The 22,751-nt window shown below is 49.9% G+C and overlaps 1 protein-coding gene across 8 annotated transcripts; it reads right to left on the bottom strand.

Annotated features, from left to right (window-relative positions):
- Positions 1 to 1,482: 1,482 nt before the first annotated feature.
- Positions 1,483 to 22,481, bottom strand: ABO (ABO, alpha 1-3-N-acetylgalactosaminyltransferase and alpha 1-3-galactosyltransferase). 8 transcript variants are annotated; one of them, XM_058445379.1, is made up of 8 exons: positions 22,400 to 22,410; positions 8,078 to 8,147; positions 7,297 to 7,353; positions 6,770 to 6,821; positions 5,803 to 5,850; positions 4,039 to 4,074; positions 3,348 to 3,482; positions 1,483 to 2,307 (listed from the first exon to the last, which is right to left on the bottom strand). In XM_058445379.1, exons 5-8 carry the CDS (start codon positions 5,847 to 5,849, stop codon positions 1,617 to 1,619), a joined length of 909 nt encoding a protein of 302 aa, XP_058301362.1. In that variant the 5' UTR covers position 5,850; positions 6,770 to 6,821; positions 7,297 to 7,353; positions 8,078 to 8,147; positions 22,400 to 22,410; the 3' UTR covers positions 1,483 to 1,616. The 8 variants fall into 8 exon arrangements, with proteins under 8 accessions (XP_058301362.1, XP_032021419.1, XP_032021418.2 ...); XM_032165528.2 differs by lacking the exon at positions 6,770 to 6,821 and having other exon boundaries at positions 22,400 to 22,481; XM_032165527.2 differs by lacking the exons at positions 6,770 to 6,821; positions 22,400 to 22,410 and adding an exon at positions 21,624 to 21,637.
- Positions 22,482 to 22,751: the final 270 nt, after the last annotated feature.

A 22,751-nucleotide genomic window follows, 5' to 3' on the forward strand; every position in this document is an offset into this window, starting at 1 on the left:
CTGGCCACAAAGACCCCTAAATAGCCAAAGCAATCTTAAGCAAAAAGAACAAAGCTGGAGACAATACACTACCTAACTTCAAAATATACTACAAAGCTATAATAATCAAAACAGCATGATATTGGCATAAAAACAAACAGACCAATGAAACAGAATAGAGAGCCCAGAAGTGAATCCATGCATTTATGGTCAACTGATTTTTGACAGAAATGCCAAGAAACAAGGTGGAAACGACAGTCTCTTCAATAAATGATGCTGGGGCCAGGTGCAGTGGCTCATGCTTATAATCCTAGCACTTTGGGATGCCAAGGTGGAAGGACCACCTGAGGCCTCCCTCCAGGCTCCGGAAGAGACCTCCTCCGTGATCCCTCATCTAAGGGGAAGGTTCCTCAGGACCTCACTGCAGGGGCTGAAGGTGGCCACCCCTCCAGGAACTTATGCCCCAGGTGCTGAATTTGGGCTGCCTAAGTCTGTGCACGTGCGTCTGTGTTTGTGCGCATGTCTGCAAGTCTGTCTGTGTGTGCATGTCTGCATGTCTGTGTGTTTGCACGCATGTCTGTGTGTCTGTGTGGTCTATGTGTCTGTGTGTACACTTCTGTATGTCTTTCTCTGTGTGTTTTTGCATGTGTCTCCATATGTCTCTGTGCATGTCTGTGTGTCTGTATGTCTATGTCTTTGTATCTGTGTCTGTGTGTCTTTGTGTGTCTGGTGCATGTCTTTCTGTGTGTGTGTGTGTCTTTCTGTGTATGTCTGTGTGTCTGTGTCTCTGTGTGTCTGTGTCTGCGTATGTAATGGTGCGTCTCTGTGGCAGGAAGAGGGTGTGTGTGTGTGTCTGTATGTGTGTCTTTCCATGTGTGTCTGTGTGTGTAATGGTATGTCTCTGTGGCGGGGAGGTGGTGTGTGTGATTGTGTGTCTGTGTGTGTGTCTGTGTATGTCCGTGTGTGTGTGTGTATGTCTGTGTATGTAACGGTGTGTCTCTGTGGCGGGAAGGGTGTGTGTGTGATTGTGAGTCTGTGTGTGTCTGTGTATGTAATGGTGTGTCTCTGTGGCGGGGAGGGTGTGTGTGATTGTGTGACTGTGTGTGTCTTTCTGTATGTGTGTGTGTAACGGTGTGTCTCTGTGGCCAGGAGGGGGTATCTGTGATTGTGTGTCTGTGTGTGTCTTTCTGTGTGTGTCTGTGTATGTAATGGTGTCTCTGTGGTGGGGAGGGGGTGTGCGTGATTTGAGGTGGGGGTGGGGCCTAGGCTTCAGTTACTCCCCGCCACAGAGACACACCATGACACACACAGACACACACAGAAAGACACACATACAGACACACAATCACACACACCCTCTTCCTGCCACAGAGACGAACCATTACATACACAGACAGACACACAGAGACACAGACACACAGACATACACAGAAAGACACACACGCACAGAAAGACACGCACCAGACACAAAGACACACAGACACAGATACAAAGACACAGACATATAGACCCACAGACATGCACAGAGAGGACACAACAGGATGGACAAAGGAAGCAGAGTTTACCCGTTCTGCTAAAACCAAGGGCGGGAGGGGGACAGGGCTGCCGGCAGCCCTCCCAGAGCCCCTGGCAGCCGCTCACGGGTTCCGGATCGCCTGGTGGTTCTTGGGCACCGCAGTGAACCTCAGCTTCCTCAGGACGGCGGGCCAGCCCAGCAGCTGCTGGTCCCACAAGTACTCGGGGGAGAGCACCTTGGTGGGTTTGTGGCGCAGCAGGTACTTGTTCAGGTGGCTCTCGTCGTGCCACACGGCCTCGATGCCGTTGGCCTGGTCGACCATCATGGCCTGGTGGCAGGCCCTGGTGAGCCGCTGCACCTCTCGCACCGACCCCCCGAAGAACGCCCCCATGTAGTAGAAATCGCCCTCGTCCTTGGGGATGTAGGCCTGGGACTGGGGCCGGCGCTCGTAGGTGAAGGCCTCCCGGCTGCTTCCGTAGAAGCTGGGGTGCAGGGTGCCGAACAGCGGAGTCAGGATCTCCACGCCCACGTGGTCGCGGAACTCCATGTCCACGTCCGCGCACACCAGGTAATCCACCTCACTGAGGAAGCGCCGCTCGCAGAAGTCACTGATCATCTCCATGCGGCGCATGGACACGTCCTGCCAGCGCTTGTGGGCGCGCACCTCCAGCACCGACAGCCGCCGACCGGTCCCCAGCGTCACGCGCGGCACTGCGGCCGGCTGGTCGGTGAAGACATAGTAGTGGACACGGTGGCCCACCATGAAGTGCTTCTCCGCCGTCTCCAGGAACAGCTTCAGGAAGGCCACGTATCTGCAAGGCAGGCGGACAGGGGCTGGGGGAGCGGCCGGCCGTGCACCCCTGGGCTGCAGGAGGCCCGCCCTGCGCCCGCCCACCAGTGGCCATTGGAAGGCTCAGAGCAGCAGAAGCACCACGTTCTCCTGCCCTGTCCTGAGCGAGTCCTCGGGCTGCGACTCGCTTCATCCTCTTCCCAGCAATGGGGGACCACCAGCACCCCCTCTTACTAAGGAGGGCTGAGGGCAGGCAGCTGGAGGCTGGTAGCAGGCTGCAGGCTGGGGCCGCTCACTCCCCCTCAGCCTGGCCTGAGCCACGCCTCCCCACGCAGCTGCCTCTCTTATGGCCAGGCCGGCCACGTGCCCCCTCATTATAAGCTGCACGCGAGGCCTCCACACACCCGCCTCTGCACCCTAGAGCTTCCTCCCTCCAGGCTTGAACTGCACATATTCCTAAGAGTAGGTCATTCCTGGCCTCTGCCACTGTTGCTGGCCCAGCTGCCCACAGCTGCCCAGAGGTCAAATATGTGTCTGCGGTTGCCTGGCTAGCTCCCTCTCTGGCCCGGCCCAGAGTCAGAGGGCCTTGTGGGTCAGCCACTTCCCTTGGTGTCTGGGGCCAACTGCCTTGCCTGCCCCACCTACATCTGACAGAGAAGTGACCACGGCTCTGCCAGCATCCTCTTTCTAGGGTCCAAGGACAGCAAACAGGCGTCCCCCTCCTGCTATCTCTGGTCAGTGAGCGGGAAACATCTGGAGCCTTGTATTGAGGGGGTGGCTCAGCATGAGGGCCGGCCATAGTTACAGAGAGGAGGGGGCAGCAGAAGCCACCATCCCTGGGTGAGACGCAGCCTCTGGAGAAGGAGCTGGGTTTTACCGACCCGGCGAGCCCACGAGCCCACGTGAGCTCAGTAAGATGCATGAATGACCTTTCCCATCTACCCTCTGGGAGGACAAGGCTGGCTGCCACCCCACTCTGTCTTGAACACAAGGAGAGACCTCGATGTCCGTGGTCACTCGCCACTGCCTGGGTCTCTGCCCTCGGCCACCTCACTGACTTACTTTTTGATGGCAAACACAGTTAACCCAATGGTGGTGTTCTGGAGCCTGAACTGCTCATTGAGGATGTCGATGTTGAACGTGCCCTCCCAGACAATGGGAGCCAGCCAAGGGGTCACCACAAGGACGTCCTCCCTACTGCACATGGAGAGAGGAGTGCGGTCACATGGAGCTGGCAGGGTGCCACCCACATGCCCCTCTGGCATACGGCCACCCCCACCTGGAAACTCCACTCAGCTTCCGCCTCCTCTGACCACCCTTCCAGAGGCAGCCGCCCTTCCCCAGGAAACCAACCAGAGGCAAATTCGACTCCAACAGGGCAAATCATTCCCAGCCCTCCCTCAACACTGGGCCTGCCGGAACCCAGGGCAAGCTGAGCTTTGCTGGCAAAGAGGTAGGAACCAACCCCGCCGGCACCCAACCCCCGCTGCCCCTCCCCAGCAAGGAGGAAGCTATCAGGCCTTTGCAGGGGCTTTGGAGAACAAAGGGACAGGAAACAAGAGACGCAAGTCAGAGAAAGCAAAGGGAAAGAGGACAGCCATGTGGGCCTCTGAATTCAGATGTCAGGAGAAACTGAGAGGAGAGAATAGCGAAGCAGCCCCAACTGAGATTTACATCAAGGAAACCGCCCTCTAATACCTTCAGAACAGCCCCTTGAGCTGCGTTCAGTTTCAGCTTCAGTAACTTTACTCACCAGGGTGTCAGCACCTTTGGCTGGGGGTAGGCCATCCTGCAAGCACAAAGCGCCGTCACGTGAGTTTGCGTGGAAAGCGTGGGATGCAGGTGAGCAGGGGGTATGCACAGCCGCTGAACCCTGACTGGGCGTCGACCCTCCCGCCAAGGCCACACTCCCAGGCTGGAATCACTGTGGTTGCTTGGGGGCGGTGTCAGCTCATAATCCCGGGAACTCGGGAAAGGGCCGAAGCTCAGAGTCTCTGATTCAGCACTTGTAAACTGGCAAGAGGGACTAAGTGACCTCAGGGGCCATTGCTTTCCACTTGACTTAAGGCTGGGAGGGACGTAAGGGGTTGTGTCTCAATTCACTGTGGGCAGAGAGGAGGCTGGGTGTGCGGCCTCTGTCCCTGGTTGTTCCCAGGGAAAGGCCCTGAGATGTGCAGACCTCCCCACCTGGGCCCCAAGCCTGCTGGGCCTCCTTGTGGGCTGGTGGCTTCCAGAGCCCGGCGTCCCCTCTGAGAAGTGGGAGAGTGACACCTGCTCCACAGTGGCACAAAGCACTGTCAGGTGCCACACGCAGCCTGTGGGGACGTGTGGACCACAGTACTGTCCCCACCTAAAGTATTGTAGAGGCTCAGGAGTCATGAGCCGGGGCCATTTTAACTGTCAGTAATGGCCACAATTTGAATGTCCAAGATGGCCTTTAAAAGCAGGGAGTCAGCGGAAAAGAGGAAGGAAATTCTGACACTTGGTACAACCTGGATGGACCGTGAGGACATCACGCTCAGTGGTTTGGGCCCGACATAAAAACACGGGTACCATCGATTGCACTTGTAAAAGGTAGTTTGAGTAGTCAGACTCATAACAACAGACCATGGAAAACGGAGATGCTATTTTCTGGGGACAGAGCTTCAGTTTGGCAAGATGAAAAGAGTTCTGGAGATGGATGGTGGTGATGGCTGCACAGCGATGTGAATGGACTTAACACTACTGAACACTCCAAAATGACTAAGACGGCAAATTTTATGTTAAGTGTATTTTATCACAATTAAAAAAAATCAAAAGCAGTGTAGCCAGCTTGGCCTTGATTGCCTAGACTTTCTCAGGTCAGCACTGATAAAGGCCCACATCCTGGGAAACAGCCCTCCAAGGCCCCAGACAGAACAGACCAGCTGGTCATCCTCTTTAAAAGCCAATTTGAAGGCCAGGTGCAGGGGCTCATGCCTGTAATTCCAGCACTTTGGGAGGCTGAGGCAGGCGGATCATTTGAAGTCAGGAGTTCAAGACTAGCCTGGCCAACATGGTGAAACGCTGTCTCTGCTAAAAATACAAAAATTAGCCAGGTGTGGTGGTGGGCGCCTGTAATCCCAGCTACTCAGGAGGCTGAGGCAGGAGAATCACTGGAGCCCGGGAGGTAGAGGTTGCAGTGGGCAGAGATGGTGCCAGTGCACTCCAGCCTGGGCAACAGAGCGAGACTCCATCACACACACACACACACACACACACACACATACACACACACACACACACACACACAAAAGCCAGCGACACGCAGCTGGTCAAAACTGAAGCTCCAGCTCCATCGTGCTCTCTGAGTGGCTGCAGGATGAGGGCCAAGTCAGGGTAGAGACTGGGGAAGGAGCGGCCCCCTCCCTTGGAGCCACAGGAGGAAAGAGGACCTGCCCTAGCTCCCACGCACTTCTGTCCACACGCACACATGTGCCAGGGCTGCAGGACAATTCTGCGACATGGGAGGCACTGAAGGGAGGCACTGACGTTATACCTTGGCAATGACACACGCTGCAGACGGTCAGGTTCCCTAACAGCCATGCTGCAGAATGAGAACACAGGAGATGAAGTTTATTCCAGGAGCAGGATTTAGGGCACAAGTGCATGGAAGCCACCTGAGGGTCCCAGTGGAGGAGCAGAGGCCACCAGAAACAGTCACAGAACAGCCATCACTGTGGCGATGGGCCTGGCGTGGACCCGTGTGCCAGACCCTGTAACGGCCCACATTGCAGTCTGAGGTCTACGTTCAGGGAGCCTCACAGCCCACACATTCACCAGACATGTCGAAGCCAAGGCCAGGCAGAGTGGAGTTTCAGAACATGTCTGCAAACCGTGAGGCCCCCTCCCATCAAGAGATGGGGTCTGATATTCCATGTTTCTAAGAAATAAAATGCAGCAGAAGTGACACTGGGTGACTTCTGAAGCCAGGCCCAAAAAGGCGATCCGGCTTCTGTCTCATCTTTCTTGGGATGTTGGTCTTGGAGCCTCCCAACCAAGCTGAGCAGGAGCCCAGGCCCCGGGGAGAGGCTCTGGGTAGGTGTCTCAGATGACAGCCAGCATCAACTGCCGGAGACGCAGGGAAGTCTTTGCAGTGACCCCAGCCACTGTCTGTCCACGACTGCTGAGGCCCCAAAGTGAACCACCCAGCTGAGCCCAGTCCACCCCAGGAAGCCCAGGGAGAGATAGTAATCAATGATTGCGATTGTTTTCCATGGATGGAGTGGTGTGTTCTGCAGCCATGGGTCACTGACACGAGTGGGAATTCGCAGACACAGCAGGGGAGAGACAAGAGTGGTCCCAACAGAGGCCATAGCACAGGCAAAGGCCTGGAGTCAGGACAGCACAGCAGGTGGACAAGTAACAGGCCACGTTGGCTGGAGCACACAGGGCGAGGGCAGAGGAGGGAGAGATGAGGCTGGGGAGGTCAGGAAGGCAGGATCAGATCATGGAGAGCCTCCTACCTTATGTTCTGGAAAGATCACTCCAGCTGCTGTGAGGAGAAGGGGGACAGGGCTGATGGGGATGGGGAAACAAGTCTGAGGCTGTCGCAGAGATGAGGGCAGCCCCACCAGACCCCTGGAGCAGGACCTCGAAGGCAGGGAGGCCAGTGGGCAAGCGAGCTGCTAAAGAGCAGGGCTGGCAGGATTTGGGAACCCAGTGTAGGGGTGAGAGCAAAGGGAGAGTTGAGGATGGCTGGTGGAGGAGGGGTGGGGGTGGGGGAGCAGTGACCATGCATGGGAACTCTGGGTAAGCCTGGAGTTGGGGACTGGAGGTCAGAAGGGAGGTCAAGGCTGACTCCAGACGTATCCAGGTGACCCTTCAAGGCCACAGAGTTGACCATGTCTACACTGGGCAGAGCATAGAGGGGGCCCAGGCCTACCCATGTGTGTGCCCAGGACGGGGAGGGGGAGTTCCTAGAGTGGGACCCCAGGCCACAGCCAGCACCCCGGCCAGCACGGACGCTCCACCTGCTCTTCCCTGCACTCACCAGAATCCCCTTTCCAGGCTTTCTGGCATTAGACTTCTGGGGCTTAGGACCCCGTAACTGCAGGAAGGAAGTGCGCCAAGACTCAGGACACAGAACCAAGACTGCCTGTTGGTCCCTTCCTCCAAAAAGCGCATGGTGCGGCCAGCAGCGTGAGAACAAGAGTTCCCAGTGAAGCTGCAAGGCCTTGAGGCAGGTAGGGCAAGTTCTCAGCAAAGCTCAGGCGCCTCGCCACGTCCCACACCGGGAGGTGGGCAGGAGGGTGGTCCCTGGGATATTGCTCACGTATGGGCACCTGCAGGAGCTCCAGACCCCCCCTCCCCCACCCCCCACCACCCGTGCCTTGGTCAGTGCAGCCCCCGAGGCCACCTCAGGGAGTGTTTCCAGGCCGTGTCCACAGATGCTCCAGTAGAGCCAACAGGTGACTTCATTCTGTGGTTCTGGGACCTTCTGTGTCTGGAAGCGACTAACAGCTTGGGACCCAGAATTGCCTTCCCCACCCCCAGCCACGCAACTGTGGGCAAGGGGCTTGCTCTCCCAGCCCCAGACTCCACACTCAGGAAAATTCTAAATGGGAGTGAGATGAGCCCATTGCCCAGGTGAGGCTTAAATAAGGTAGCAAGTAAACACACCCTCCGCCAGAGCTGGACGCGGGCAACAACTGTCCTTAGGACCCTGATGACTGTGATACTTGGGGAGCTCAGGGAGGCCCCATGGGTCTGATTGGCTGTTGTGGTCACTTCTCCCCAAACCAGGCCAGCCTCGATGGTCAAATGTGTCTTACCCGAACAAGACCAAGACAAGCATTATTAGGAAAAGGATCATAGGTAGAAGTGCGTAGCATTTTGGTTTTCCTGGAAAACAGGAGTAGAAAAATCACATTACTCACCCTCCTTCTCTCACCTGCCCCACTTTACCTGTCCTGACTTGTAATTCAGGCATCACATCCTGCGACGGGCCTTCATCTGCCAAGATGGTCCCTCTGCCCCACAGGTGATGCTCTGAGCCCCACCTGAGAATCTCCAAACCTAGTCCAGATGCAGCCCTCCTCCCACTCAGAGAAGAGGGAGGTGGTCTACTCCTCCCAGCTCAACACCCTGACTGCCCCTGCAGACTCTGAGAGCCACCCCGGCTTCCTAATGACCTCCTTCCACTCCACACCCCCTTCCCCTGGGAGACCGGAACGAACCACACTGAAATGAGCATGTCGAGGTCACTGTCGAACCCACCGAGGGAGGCCAGGACAGCCTCATGGCCGGCTGAGCCAGGAGCCCAGACCAGTTCCTGCCAGGGAGAGGAGCCACCAACTTCCCCTAGTATCTCCCTGCTCTCTCAGAGGCTTGTGCCCTGGAAAGAATCATTGTCTTTCTTTTAAGGTGATTTTATGTATAGTAAAGTCATGTACAGTAGTTCCCTTATCCACACCTTCGCTTGCTGGAGTTTCAGTTACCCATGGTCAACCAAAGGCCAATAATAAGTGAGTATAGTACAGTAAAATATTTTGAGGACAGGCGTGGTGGCACATGCCTATAATCCCAGCACTTTGGGAGGCTTAACCAGGAGAATTGCTGGAAGCCAGGAGTTCTAGACCAGCCTGGGCAACATAGTGAGAACTAATTTCTATCAAAAAACAAAAACAAAAACAAAAAAAACGATCAGCTGGGCATAGTGGTGCATGCCTCTGGTCCCAGGAGGCTGAGGTGGAAGGATCACTTGAGCCTAGGAGGTGAAGACTGCAGTGAGCCATGATTGCACCACTGCACTCCAGCCTGGGTGACAGAGCAAGACCCTGTCTCTTAAAAATAAACAAAACAACAACCCCACAAATTAAGATATATACACATAATTTTTTTAGAGAGACCACATTCACATAACCTTTATTACAGTATATTGTTTTTGTTGTTGTTGTTGTTGTTTTTGAGATGGCGTTTCGCTCGTTGCCCAGGCTGGAGTGCAAAGGGGCAACTTCGGCTCACTACAGCCTCCGCCTCCCGGGTTCCAGCAATTCTCCTCCCTCAGTGTCCTGAGTAGCTGGGTTTACAGGCGCCCACCACCATGCTTGGCTAATTTTTTGTATTTTTAGTAGAGACGGGTTTCACCATGTTGGCCAGGCTGGTCTCGATCTCCTGACTTCAAGTGATCCACCCACCTCGGACAGTATATTGTTATAATTGTTCTATTTTATTATTAATTATGGTTGTTAATCCTACCCTGTGCCTACTTTATAAATTAAACCCTATCATAGGTATGTGTGTATAGGAGAAAACATACTCTCTGTAGGGTTTGGTACTATCCGTGGTTTCAGACATCCACTGGGGATCTCAGAAGCTATCCCCTGCAGGTAAGAGGGGACTACTGTTTTCACAAGGGCAAGTCCGAAAGGCATCTATCTCCCGGCCCAGTTCCTATTCCTTCCCCCGAAATCGGTCCCTTTCAACTAATTCATCTGTTACTTCTTATCTTACAATGCTTGTGTGTATTTACCTCCACCTTTCTAAGTCCTGTGACCATGGAATGATTTATCTCAAATAGCTTCCTGAAACAGAAACGTGGGAGGCAAAACATTTGAACTTTACATGTCCTAAATTATTTTTTCCATTTTGTAGTTGGTAGATTGTTTGGCTGTAGGGAAATCTCGGTGGAAATAATTTTCCTTCAATTTGGCAAAAATGGTTCCATTTGTTAAAACTTTGAAAATTAATTTAATTTGAGGGATAACTTGCATCCAATAAAATGTACCCACTTTAGGTACACGGTTTTGATGAGTTTCACACAATGTATGTACACATGTAATCACCACCCCAAACAACATATACACATTTTCATCACCCCAGTAAGGTCCCTCCTGACCCCGGCAACCATGGATCTGATTTCCTGGCATTTCCCGTAAACGGAATCATCTGATACATGCTCTTTTATGTCTGGCTGTATCACATCCACATCGCATGCTGTTTTGAAGATTCACCTATATCGTCACGTGTATCAATTGTTCATTCTTTTTCATTGCTGAGAAGCACACCATTGTTAATCCGCCACAATTCAACTTTTTTTATTGCCGAGAAGCACGCCATTGTTAATCCGCCACAATTCATTTATTCTGTCTCCTGGTTTTTTCACTGTTTGGGGCCACTAGCAACAAAGCTTCTGTAAACACTCATGTGCAGGTATTTGTGGGCCTGTGTTTTCATTTCCCTTGAGTAAATACCAAGGCGAGGAAAAGATGGGTCATATGGTAAGTATATATTTAACTTTGTAGGAAACTGCCAAACTGTGTTCCAAAGTGGTGACTGAATTTTCCATTCCCACCAGGAATGTAGGAGAACCACAATCCTTGCCAACACTTGATGGTCGCTCTTTTATGCTTTAGCCATGCTAGTGGATGAGGAGTGGTATCTAAGTGTGTCCAGTGACTAAGGAGGTAAATCATCTTTTCATGTATTTATTGGCCATTTGCTTGCTTCTTATGAAGCCCGTGCAGATCTTTAGCTCATTTTATTATTTATTTATTTATTTATTTATTTATTTATTTATTTATTTACTTACTTACTTACTTATATATATTTTTTGGGGGGCACGGTCCCACTCCAGTTGCCCAGGCTGGAGTGTGGTGGCATGATCACAGCTCACTGCAGCCTCGACTTCCTGGGCTCAGGTGATCCTCCCACCTCAGCCTTTTGAGTAGCTGGACTATAGGCATGCACCACATCTAGCTAATTTTTTGTGGTTTTGGTAGAGATGCGGTTTCACCATGTTGCCCAGGCTGGTCTTGAACTCCTGGTCTTAAGCGATCCACCTGCCTCAGCTTCCCAATGTGCTGGGATTACAGGCATAAGCCACCTCACTCGGCCCTTTATTTTTATTTTTTTTAGAGACAGGATCTTATTCTGTCACCCAGGCTAGAGTGCAGTGGCACGATCACAGCTCGCTGCAACCTCGAACTCCTGGGCTTAAGCGATCTTTCCCCCTCAGCCTCCTGATTAGGTGGGACTACAGACATGCACCAACATGCCCGGCTAATTATTCTACTTTTTGTAGACACTGGGTCTCATTTTAAATTAAGTTGTTTCTCTTTTTATTATTGAGCAGAATTTATTTCTATATTTTGGATACAAGTCCTTTGCCAAATACAAATATTACAAATATTTTCTCACCAGGCACAGAGAGACAGACACTGCATGTTCTCACTTATCTGTAGTATCAAAACATCAAAACAATTAAACTCACGGAGATAGAGAATAGAAGGATGGTTCGCAGAGACTTGGAAGGGTAGTGGCAGTGGTGGGAGGGTATGTAGGGATGGTTAATGTGTACAAATAAATAGAAAGAATGAATAAGACCCAGTATTTGATAGCATAACAGGGAGACTATAGTCAATAATAATTTAATTGTACATTTAAAAATAACTAAAAGAGAGTTCGGGCACAGTGGCTCATGCCTGTAATCTCAGCACTTTGGGAGGCCGAGGCAGGTGGATCACCTGAGATCCGGAGTTCAAGACCAGCCTGGCCAACATGGTGAAACCTCATCTCTACTAAAAATACAAAAACTAAAGCCAGGCGTGGTGGCTCACGCCTGTAACCCCAGCACTTTGGGAGGCCGAGGTGGGTGGATCACGAGGTCAGGCATTCGAGTCTAGCCTGACCAACATGGGGAAATCCTGCCTCTACTAAAAATACAAAAAATTAGCTGGGTGTGGTGGCGCATGCCTGTAATCCCAGCTAATTGGGAGGCTGAGGCAGGAGAATCTCCTGAACCTGGGAGACAGAGGTTGCAGTGAGCCGAGATCGCACCACTGCACTCCAGCCTGGGCGACAGAGCGAGACTCCATCTCAAAAAAAAAGAAAAAAAAGAAAAAGAAAAAAAAAGTTTAAAAATACAAAAACTAGCCGGGCGTGGTGGCGGGCACCTGTAGTCCCAGCTACTTGGGAAGCTGAGGCAGGAGAATTACTTGAACCTGGGAGGCAGAGGTTGCAGTGAGTTGAGATGGCGCCACCATACTCCAGCCTGGGTGACAGAGCGAGACTCCGTCTCAAAAAAAAAAAAAAAAAAGAATAAAAATAACTAAAAGAGTATAGTTGGATTGTTTGTAACAAAAAGGATAATTGCTCAAGGGGATGGATACCAGTTCTCCATGATGTGAATCTTCCATTGTATGACTGAACCACAATATCTCATGGACCCCATAAATATATACACCTACTATGAACCCATAAAAATGAAAAACAAAAATACTTCTTAGAAAACAAATATTTTCTCTCAGTCTGTGGCTTATTTATTCATTTTTTCTTAAGTTTTCTTTTGAAGGGAAGTGTTAATTTTTATAAACTCTAATTTATCCTTATGAAAATGAAACCATTTTTATGGTTTGAGCTTTTTTTTTTTTTTTGCCTCATCTATTACAGTTTTGCCTACCCCAAGTTCATGAACATTTTCTCTTATTTTCTTCAGAATTCCATAATTTTTGTGTATTGTGTGAAAGGCTAAAGTCCCTTTCTTCCCCCAATGGATATCCGGTCATTTCAGCCATTTGAATTGAAAATACTTTCCTTTCTTTATCACATTACCTTAGCATCCTTATCAAAAAGCAACTATTAAAAAATAATTGACTATTTCTGTGTGAGTCTATTTGTAAACTCTGCATTCTATTCCATTGAACTATCGGTCTATCCTAATATCAACCTTTTTTGATTACTGTAGCTGTGTAGTCCACCTTGAAATCCAGCCTGGAAAGTAAGTCTTCCAACTTTGTTTTTCTTTTTCTAATTGTTTTGACTATTCGGAGACCTTTGCATTTCTATGTAAAATTTTAGAATCAGCTGTCAACTTTACAAAAATTTCTTCTGGCGTTTTAAGTGAGATTATGTGGACTCTATAGATCCATCTGGGGAGAAGTGACAGTTTAGCAATATAAGTCTTCCAATCCATGAGCATGGTATATTTCTCCATTTATTTATGTCTTCTTTAATTTTTGTCAGCAATATTTTGCAGTTTTGTGGTTTTTTGTGACCTTCTTTTTCTTTTTTTTTTTTTTTTGTCAGGGTCTTGCTGTGTAGCCCAGGCTGGAGTGCACTGCAATCTCTGCCCACTGGGCTCAAGTCATCCTCTCACCTCAGCCTCCTGAGTAGCTGGGGCTACAGGTGCATGCCACCATGCCCAGCTAATTTTTTTTTTTGTAGAGACAGGGTCTCACTATGTTGCCCAGGCTGGTTTCAAACTTCTGGGCTCAAGTGATCTGGCCACCTTGGCCTCCCAAAGTGCTGGGATTACAGGCATGAGCCATGGTGCCTAGTTTATATTGCAGTTTTAATTGTATAGGCATTTCTCCTAATTTGGTAAATTATTCTCTAAATATTTCATGTTTTATGATGCTACTGTAAATGGTATTTAAAATTTTTCATGGTTCAATTGATTGTGGCAAGTATTATAGAAAAATAATTGATTTATTCTTGTTTTTTTCTTTTTTTTTTTTTTAGACTGAGTCTTGCCCTGTTGCCCAGTCTGGAGTGCAGTGGTGTGATCTCCAGTCACTGCAACCTCTCCCTCCTGGGTTCAAGCAATTCTCATGCCTCAGCCTCCCAAGTAGGTGGGATTACAGGCACACCACCACACTCAACTTTTTTTTTTTTTTTTTGTATTTTTGTAAAGATGGAGTCTTGCCATGTGGGCCAGGCTGCTCTCAAACTCCTGGCCTCAAGTGATCTACCCAACTCGGCCTCCCAAAATGCTGGGATTGCAGGTGTGAGCCACCACACCCAGCCTGATTTATTCATTGACTTTGTATCTTGAGACCTTGCTAAGCTGACTTAGTTGATGGGCTCACAGCATAAACATATATAATATATATGACAATAACAGCACGAGGGAGCAAGGAGGCAATGAAGTTATTATATACAGTGGAGCAAGGAAAGTCACCCGACAATAACTTGAATATACAGGAAGAAATCAAGAGTAAAGTCAGTGATAAATATACAGTGTAATATAAAAGACTCGAAAAGTGTTTTTCTCCTTACTCGTCTTACTGAATTGAAAAGAAATAAGATTGTGTGAAACAATCATTATAACACCACGTTGTTGAGTTTATAACATATATAGACGAACATATATGACAATAATACTACAAACCACAAGCAGGGAGGGAGGAAATGGAGTTATATTGGAGTCAAGTTTCTGTATTTTACTAAAATTAGTATTACTCTGAAGTAGATCCTGATAAATTAAAATGCATATTGTAATCCCTGGAGCAAACACTAACAAAATAACTTTAAAATATACACTTAAAAAGAAAAAGGGAATTTAAATGCTACACTAGAAAATAATACAAAAGAAGGTAGTAAAAGATGAACAGAAGAACAAAAAGGCATAAAACATAGAAAACAAATTGTGAACTGATGGATGGAAATCCAACCACAGCAATAATAACATTGAATGGGAATAGAATGAGCATGCCAATCAAAAGGCAGAGATCGTTAGACCAGATTTTTTTTTTTAAGCTTTGATTATATGCTGCCTATGAGAGACATACTTTAGAAACAAAGATACAAATAGGTCAAAGCAAAAGGATAGTAGATTTGCTATGTAAAAAACCATAAGGGAGCTTGAGGAGAAATGCTAACATCAGACTAAATAATTTTTTTGTTTTTTTGAGACAGAGTCTCACTCTGTCGCCCAGGTTGGAGTGCAGTGGCACAATCTTGGCTGACTGTAACCTCAGCCTCCCGGGTTCAAGCAGTTCTCGTGCCTCAGCCTCCCAAGTAGCTGGGATTACAGGCGCACACCATCACAGCTGGCTAATTTTTTTGTATTTTTAGTAGAGACGGGGTTTCACCATGTTCACCAGGCTAGTCTCAAACTCCTGACCTCAGGTGATCCACCTGCCTTGGCCTCCCAAAGTGCTGGGATTACAGGCATGAGCCACCACATCTGGCCAACATTTTTAAGATCAAAAATCTTACTAAAGAGAAACATTCTGCCATGATATAAAGTGAATACATCAGGAAAATATAACAAACAGAAATATATACACACCTGACAACCTAGCCCCAAAATACTAGAACAGGAATTAAAAGAAATTAAAAATCGTGTAAGCAAAAACTCAGTTGTATGTAAAAAACCAATTCCCCTTGAGGAAGAGAAAGGGCTGGAGTCCTTTAAAAATTAACTGCCCGTTTTTCTGTGGCTAGTGAGCCTTATCTCTCCCTTTCCCAGGCGTGGTGAAGACTCTCTTTCCCTAGCTGTGCAGCTGCAAGGTCACTAAACAGATCATCTTGAATCGTAAAACATGTTGTTCCTTGAAAAGTAAGAAATAATGTAATGCATATCTTAACTGAATAACTGTCTTTGTTTCTCGCTTCTGTAATACTCTTTCTCCTGCACGAATCTCCTCCCGCCCCACAAAATGCTTAAAAGGTAGCTTGACTCTTTGTTTTAGGGCTCAGTCCTTTGGATGTTAATCTGACTGGGTCGGTGCACCTAAATAATTAAATAATTCCTCCTCAACCCCATCGGTCTCTCTGGTTCCTTAATTATCCCGCAACAATACATGAAGCAAAAACTCACAGAATTGAAGGGTGAAACAGTCAATTCAACAATAATGGTTGGGCCGGGCATGGTGACTCACGCTTGTAATCCCAGTACTTTGGGAGGCCGAGGCGGGTGGGTCACTTGAGCCGAGGAGTTCGTGACCAGCCTGAATAACATGGCAAAACCCTGTCTCTACAAAAAATGCAAAAATCAGCTAGGCATGATGGTGCTTGCCTGTCGTTGTAGCTACTCAGGAGGCTGAGGTGACCTAAGCCTTGGGAGGTGGGGGCTGCAGTGAGCTGTGATCATACCACTGCACTCCAGCCTCGGTGACAAAGTGAGACTCCACCTCAAAAAAAAAAAAAAAAAAACAATAATTGGACACCAAAATCCTACCCCACTCTCAATAATGGATAGAATAATTAGAAAGAAAATCAGTAGATACAAATGACTTGACATCACTGGACACCAGCTGACATCTCTAGAAGACTCCACCTGGCAAGAGCAGAAGTCACGTTCTCCTCAAGTGCACATGCAACAGTCTCCAAGGTCAATCATATGCTGGACCATAAAACAAGTCTTGAGAAATGCAAAAGGACTGATATCCACAAAGTTTCTTCTCTAACCACAGGGGAATGAAATCAGAAATTAACAAAAGAACTTTGGGAAATCTATAAATACATAGAAATTAAACAACACACTTCTAAATAAGCAATGGGTCAAAGAAGAAAATAAAAAAATACTCTGAGCTGGATGAAAATGTAAACACAACATACCAAAATTTATGAGATATAACTAAAGCTGTGTTTCAAGGGAAATTTATAGCTGTAAATGTCTACATTAGAAAAAACATCTTAAATCAGTGTGCAAGCTTCCATTGTAAGTAACTACAATAAGAAAAGACAGAACAAATTAAACCCAAAGTGAGACGAAGGGAAATTAATAAATATTAGAGTGGAAACCAATGAACTAGAGAACAGAAAGAAAAAGATAAAGTAAAATAATATCAAATGTCAGTTCTCTGAAAAGATCAAGAGAATTGACAAAGCTTTAGCTACATCGACCAGAGAGAGAGAGAACACAAATCACTAAAATTCCAATCTTACGAAATTAAAAGGATTTCAAGGAAATACTATGAACAACTGTTTGCCAACAAATTACACAACTTAGGTAAAATGGACAGATTCTTACACATCAACTAGAAAGCGGTTAGAAGAAAATACAAGATTAAATCTTTGTGACATTGGATTAAGATTTCTTAGATATGATACCAGATGCACGATAAAAGAAAAAGTTAATAAATTGGAATGGATCAAAATGTAAAACTTTTGTACTTCAAAACACCAATAAAAAAGTGTTAAGATAAACTATTGATGGTTGAAAATATTTGCAAATCATATATCTGGTGTGTGTGTGTGTGTGTGTGTATGATACTGTGTATTCAGTATATGTAAAGAACTCTCAAAACTGAACAAAGGAGACAACTCAATTTTTAAAAAGGCAAAACATTTCAGCAGGCATTTCACCAAAAACATATAGAAATGGCTAAAAAGCACAAGAAAAGCCACTTGCCCGGCCGGGCACGGTGGCTCACGCTTGTAATCCCAGCACTTTGGGAGGCCGAGGCGGGCGGATCACGAGGTCAGGAGATCGAGACCACGGTGAAACCCCGTCTCTACTAAAAATACAAAAAATTAGCCGGGCGTGGTGGCGGGCGCCTGTAGTCCCAGCTACTCGGAGAGGCTGAGGCAGGAGAATGGCGTGAACCTGGGAGGCGGAGCTTGCAGTGAGCCGAGACTGCGCCACTGCACTCCAGCCTGGGCGACAGAGCAAGACTCCGTCTCAAAAAGAAAAAAAAAAAAAAAGAAAAGCCACTTGCCATCATTTGTCCTTGGAGAAATGTAAATCAAAACTATAATGAGATACCACCTTTTACCCACAAGAATGGTATGTATTGCTGCAGATGTACAGACAGTGGAACCCTCAGCCAGGTGCAGTGGCTCACACCTATAATTCCAGGACTTGGGGAGGCCGAGGTGGGCAGATCACTTGAGCCCAACAGTTTGAGAACAGCCTGGGTAACATGGCAAAACCCCATCTCTACAAAAAATACAAAAATTAGCTGGATGTGGTGGTACTCATCTGTAGTCCCAGCTACTCAGGAGGCTGAGGTGGGAGGACCAATTGAGCCCAAGAGATTGAGGCTGCAGTGAGCCAAGATCATGCCACTGCACTCCAGCCTGGGTGACAGAGCAAGACCTTGTCTCAAAAAAAGAAAAAGAAAATTAGAACCGTTATACGCTGCTGATGGGAATGTAAAATGGGGCAGTCACTTTGGAAAACAGTTTTCTAGTTTCTTAAAATGTTAAATATAGACTTCCCGTATTACCCAGCAATTCCACTGCTGGGTATCAACCCAAGAGAAATGAAAACATGTTCACACAAAGTCTTGTACACGAATGTTCATAGCAGTGTTGTGCAGTTTAAAATAGCTAAAAAAGCAGAAACAGCTGAAATGTCCTTCAGCTGATGAATGGATAAACAAAATGTGTTCTATCAGTACAATGGATTATTCAGTACTAAAAAGGAATTAAATACTGATACATACTACAACATACATGAATCTCGGAAACATTATTCTAAGTGAAGGAAGTCAGATGCAAAAGACCGTGTAACATAGGACTCCATTCATATGAACGGTCCAGAAAAGGCAAAACTGGAGAGACAGAAAGTGATCGTCTGAGGCCAGGTGGGAATGGGGAATGACTGCGGAGGAGTTCCAGGGAGTTTTGGCAGGCTGGGGATGGAAAAGTTCTAAAATTTATTTCACAACTCTGTAAACTAACTGAAAAATAATTCATTTGAAACAGGTGAATTTTATGGCATATCAGTGACACGGCAATAAAGCTGTTTCTTGTAATGGTGCCATCAACTCCAGCCCATTGACCCTAAGCTGAAGGAAGAGAGATGCTAGGTGTGTTCAGTAGGGCTCCGTCCAAGTTGATTTTTTGAAGTTATGGGCACCATTCCGAGTAAGATGTTTTGTGGCAGGTCAGGTCTCACTAACGCGGGCCTCCTTAACAACTGTTTCAGTACTGACTGAGTGGTTAAGTTAAATATTAAAAGCCAGTGCCCTCATAAAAAGGCTGGAATGTAACAAAGTCCCACCAAGAGTTTCGCCTAGACCTTTCCTGGGCCTTCAAGCATGACAAAATAACGAAGGAATTCTTAATAGGACCCATTTAGGATTAAACAAGTTTTATTGGGAGTCTGAAGAAACTCCCCAGGACTCCACAAATAAGTTTACTGGGGGGTCTGAAGGAACTTCCCAAACCCCCATGATTTAGGAGACAAGGTAAGGGTTTTAGATTAAGTAAATTTACTGAGGATCCAGAGGAAGGTCTTCAGGACTTAGACCTTAGTTATAGATTAACATAAGTCAATTACTTATGTCTTTAGATGAATGCACACTTACACATAGACATATAGCTTAGAAGGTATATAAGGTCTGGAAAACTTTGTAATTTTGAGTTGGTCTGGCGACAATTTCCAGGTCTTCTCCTTGTAACTGGTTACAGAAATAAAAACTCTCTTCCTCCCCAGTTCATCTGCATCTCGTTATTGGGCCGCGAGAGATAGCAGCCCCACCCTCAGTTTGGTCCATGAGCAGTTTGATCTCTTCTTGGCCAATCTCTGGTGAGACCCACCAGAATGGAGGAGAGCCGGGACTGGGTGCACTGCCAGCTTCCAAAACTCCTGCACGTGGTCTCAGTCCTCCAGGGATTATGATGGGTGTGAAGGAGCTGAGCATTCTCTGAGGAGCCAGCAGCACATGACACCCAGCTCACTGCCCACCAACCACATCCTCACCGTCATCTCCAAGGCTCTCTCATGTCCTCTTCCTGCCTTTCGGGGGACCACAAACTCTGACTCCACCACCCTGCCCTCCTGCCCGCCCCAACAAGCCTGACTGATTTGTGGAGCAGGGCCTTCCCCATGCGAGCTCTTCTCCCTGGCATGCTCGTCCCCCAGATTTCCACACACTAGGTCCCTCACCATTGGTGTCCCTAAGGACACCCGCTCACCAGCTCCTGGCTGCAGGCCCCTTCTAGCACAGGCCTGCTTGTTCTCATCAGTGTTCAACCAACATTGGTTGGATGACTAAATCAACATGCAGAATGTGGGTAACCTGAGAATGGGCACTCATTTGCCAGGTTTCTCAAAAGACCTAACCTCTTAGTCTTCAAGATGTTTGTCTTGGGTGCGATCATGGGCCAGAGCCAGTGCCAGAACCCCAGGAGTATGGAGACAAACTGCCCAGTCCGTGGTCCTCCAAGGCTCCCTGACATGAGACCAACTAAGACAGCATAACCCGTGGGGCAGGACAGACTCCTGGGGTGGCAGCTGTGTTCATCATCTCGACTGGGTCAAGATGTATCCAGCTGTACCTTTTATGTGCAGTTTATTGTATACATCTGTTGAAACATATTAAGACAAAAAAAGGGAACAAAAAAAGGAAAACAAAGACCACAAAGGAGGGACAGGGAAGAACCCGGAACGCGCTGGCAGCACAGGGAAGAGGCAGGTGTTTGCAGTCAGATCTGAGTCCCGGGTCTCAGCCCTTCCTGCCTGGGACCAGAACACTGTCCCAGATCTCTCTAAACCTGTTTTCCCGTGGGTGAAAGAATGACCCGGGAAGTATTTACTGTTCCTTCCTGAGAACTCAGCGATAATGAACACAGTGCTGCCGCACAGTAAACACTGACAATGGTGAGCACTGTTGAGGGCAGGGCCTCGACCTACACCACACCCAGTTTTCTTCACGAATTTTCCACTCCTCTGCCTCCCGCTCCTCCAGGGCTGCACCTCCAGGGCAGGAGCCCTCACCACCTCAGGCCTCAGTATGCCTTATCCCCCACCTGATTCCAAATCAAAGTAAAACATTTCTCTCCCCAAATGTGGACACAGCACTCCTCTAAATTAAAGGGCTGTGTGCTGGCTCTGGGCACCCCCCTGGCTCTCCCTGGCCTTTGGCATTGGGGTTCACTGGCCTGCAGCCTGCGCCCCGTGGCCCTGCGTTCTGCATCCCTCCCTCTGAAGCGACGTTGTTGTCTGGGTAAATACTCAATTCATCTTCTGGCGCCAAGAAAATTAAGGACAGGTGATCTACCCTCGGCCTCCCAAAGTGCTGGGATTACAGGCCTGAGTCACCGCATCCGGTTGCCTAAATAATTTCCTCTTAACTCCTATATCACCTGAGCGCCCGGGGTGCAGTTCCCCCGTCACGCTTGGCATTGAACTTGCCCACCTCGCCTTCCCGAGGCGCCTCCGCGTTTGGGGTATGGAGGCTGTTCCCGGCCAACCCGGGCGCCTGGCCGCCGTGCCCGAGGGAAGGGCTGGGGGGCAGGCAGGGCAGCCCCGAGGCTTGTCCTCGTCCAGGGTCGGGCGCTAGGTGCTGAAAATAGCAGCTCATGGAAGGCGGGGAGCGTGGAGGGGCGAGGAGAGACTGGAGACCGCCACGGCGTCGAGGGACCCCGCTCTCACCAGGACCCGGGGACCCCGGAGACGAGTCCCCCGCCAGGCCGCGCCACCGCGCCCATCCTGCCTGCGGGTCCCAGGCACCCACAGCGCGGCCGCGCCCACCTGCCCGGCGGCTCCCCAGGACGCAGGGTCTCGGAGGCTGGGGCGGCGGCCGGCCTGAAACCTCTCAGCCCTGAGCGCCCCCACCCCGGCCCGGCTGTCGGGTGCACCCCGGATTCCCGGCCGCAGCGGCTCCTTTGAGGGCACCCGGGGCCGAGGCCTGCACTCACCGGCCGGCGTCCGCAGCAGCTCGGCCATAGCTCCGCGTCTGGTCTCGGCCTCCGCCTTCCGCCCGACCGCCCTGGGGCGGGGTGAGCCCGAGGCGCCCCCTCCCGGCCCGCGCCGCCCGCCGCCCCGACTTGCCGAGGCCGAACACGGGAGGGGACAGCGGGGCGCAGGAGGCGGCCGGGGGTCCCCAAGGACCCCTGCTAGGAAGGGACGGCGCCTCCTCGCGCGCGCCCCCATGGGACCCGCGCGCCCCTCGTAGCCCTGGTCCCCTGGGGCCCTGTCCCTGCATCCCGCCCGGGGCCGAGCGGCTCCGGTTGCCCCTGAAGCCCCGCCCCCGGGGGACCCTTGACACCCTGTCTCCGGGGCGGGGGCGACCCCCTGACATCCTGCTCCCCCGGGGAGGCGGGGGAGACGAGCCCGTGAAGCTCCGGCCCCAGAACCCACGATCCCCGGCCTTCCGGCTCGCGCGCGCCGCAGCCTGTAGCCCTCCAGCCCCGCAGGACCCTGTGCCCCGCGCCCGCGACGTCCCCTTAGGCAGAGTCTCTCCTCCGGCCCCGGCTCGCGGCCGCACGGAGCTCTGCGTCCCGCAGACTGAGGAACCTTCGCGCTCCCCCTGCGATCGAGTCCCCCTCGGGCGCCCGCACCGGGCCCTGAGGCCTTTTCGCGCGTTCCGTGGACAAAGCCCTGCTCCGCCCCGCTACGACCCCCGCCCTTGCCTGGCCTCCGCTCAAGGCTGCAGGGACTGGGGAGAGCGCGCCCCGCTGCGAAGAGGAGGTACCTCCCGAAGGGTCCAGGCGACGTCCCAGAGGCTTCTTCCCGCTTTTCCTGGTATCTCTCAGAGGAGTTTACACTGATACCCCGTTCACGGGACCCTGATGCCGTCCCGCCCTCCCGGGGCGGGGCACCGTTCTCATCTCCGTGAAAGCTGGGGGCATCTTTAATGCTTCCTTTCCCTCCCACCCCAAGTCCAGTTCGCCAGCTCCAAGACGTGTCCCTGGTGCAGGCGCAGGAAAAAAGTGTGGCAATTCCTCAAAACATCAAACAGAATTACTGTACGAGGCCCGGCGCGGTGGCTCACGCCTACAATCCTAGCACTTTCAGAGGCCGAAGCGGGCGGATCACTTGAGGTC

Source organism: Hylobates moloch, unplaced genomic scaffold (assembly GCF_009828535.3).
Source record: "Hylobates moloch isolate HMO894 unplaced genomic scaffold, HMol_V3 SCAFFOLD_10, whole genome shotgun sequence".
Taxonomy (NCBI): Eukaryota; Metazoa; Chordata; class Mammalia; order Primates; family Hylobatidae; genus Hylobates; species Hylobates moloch.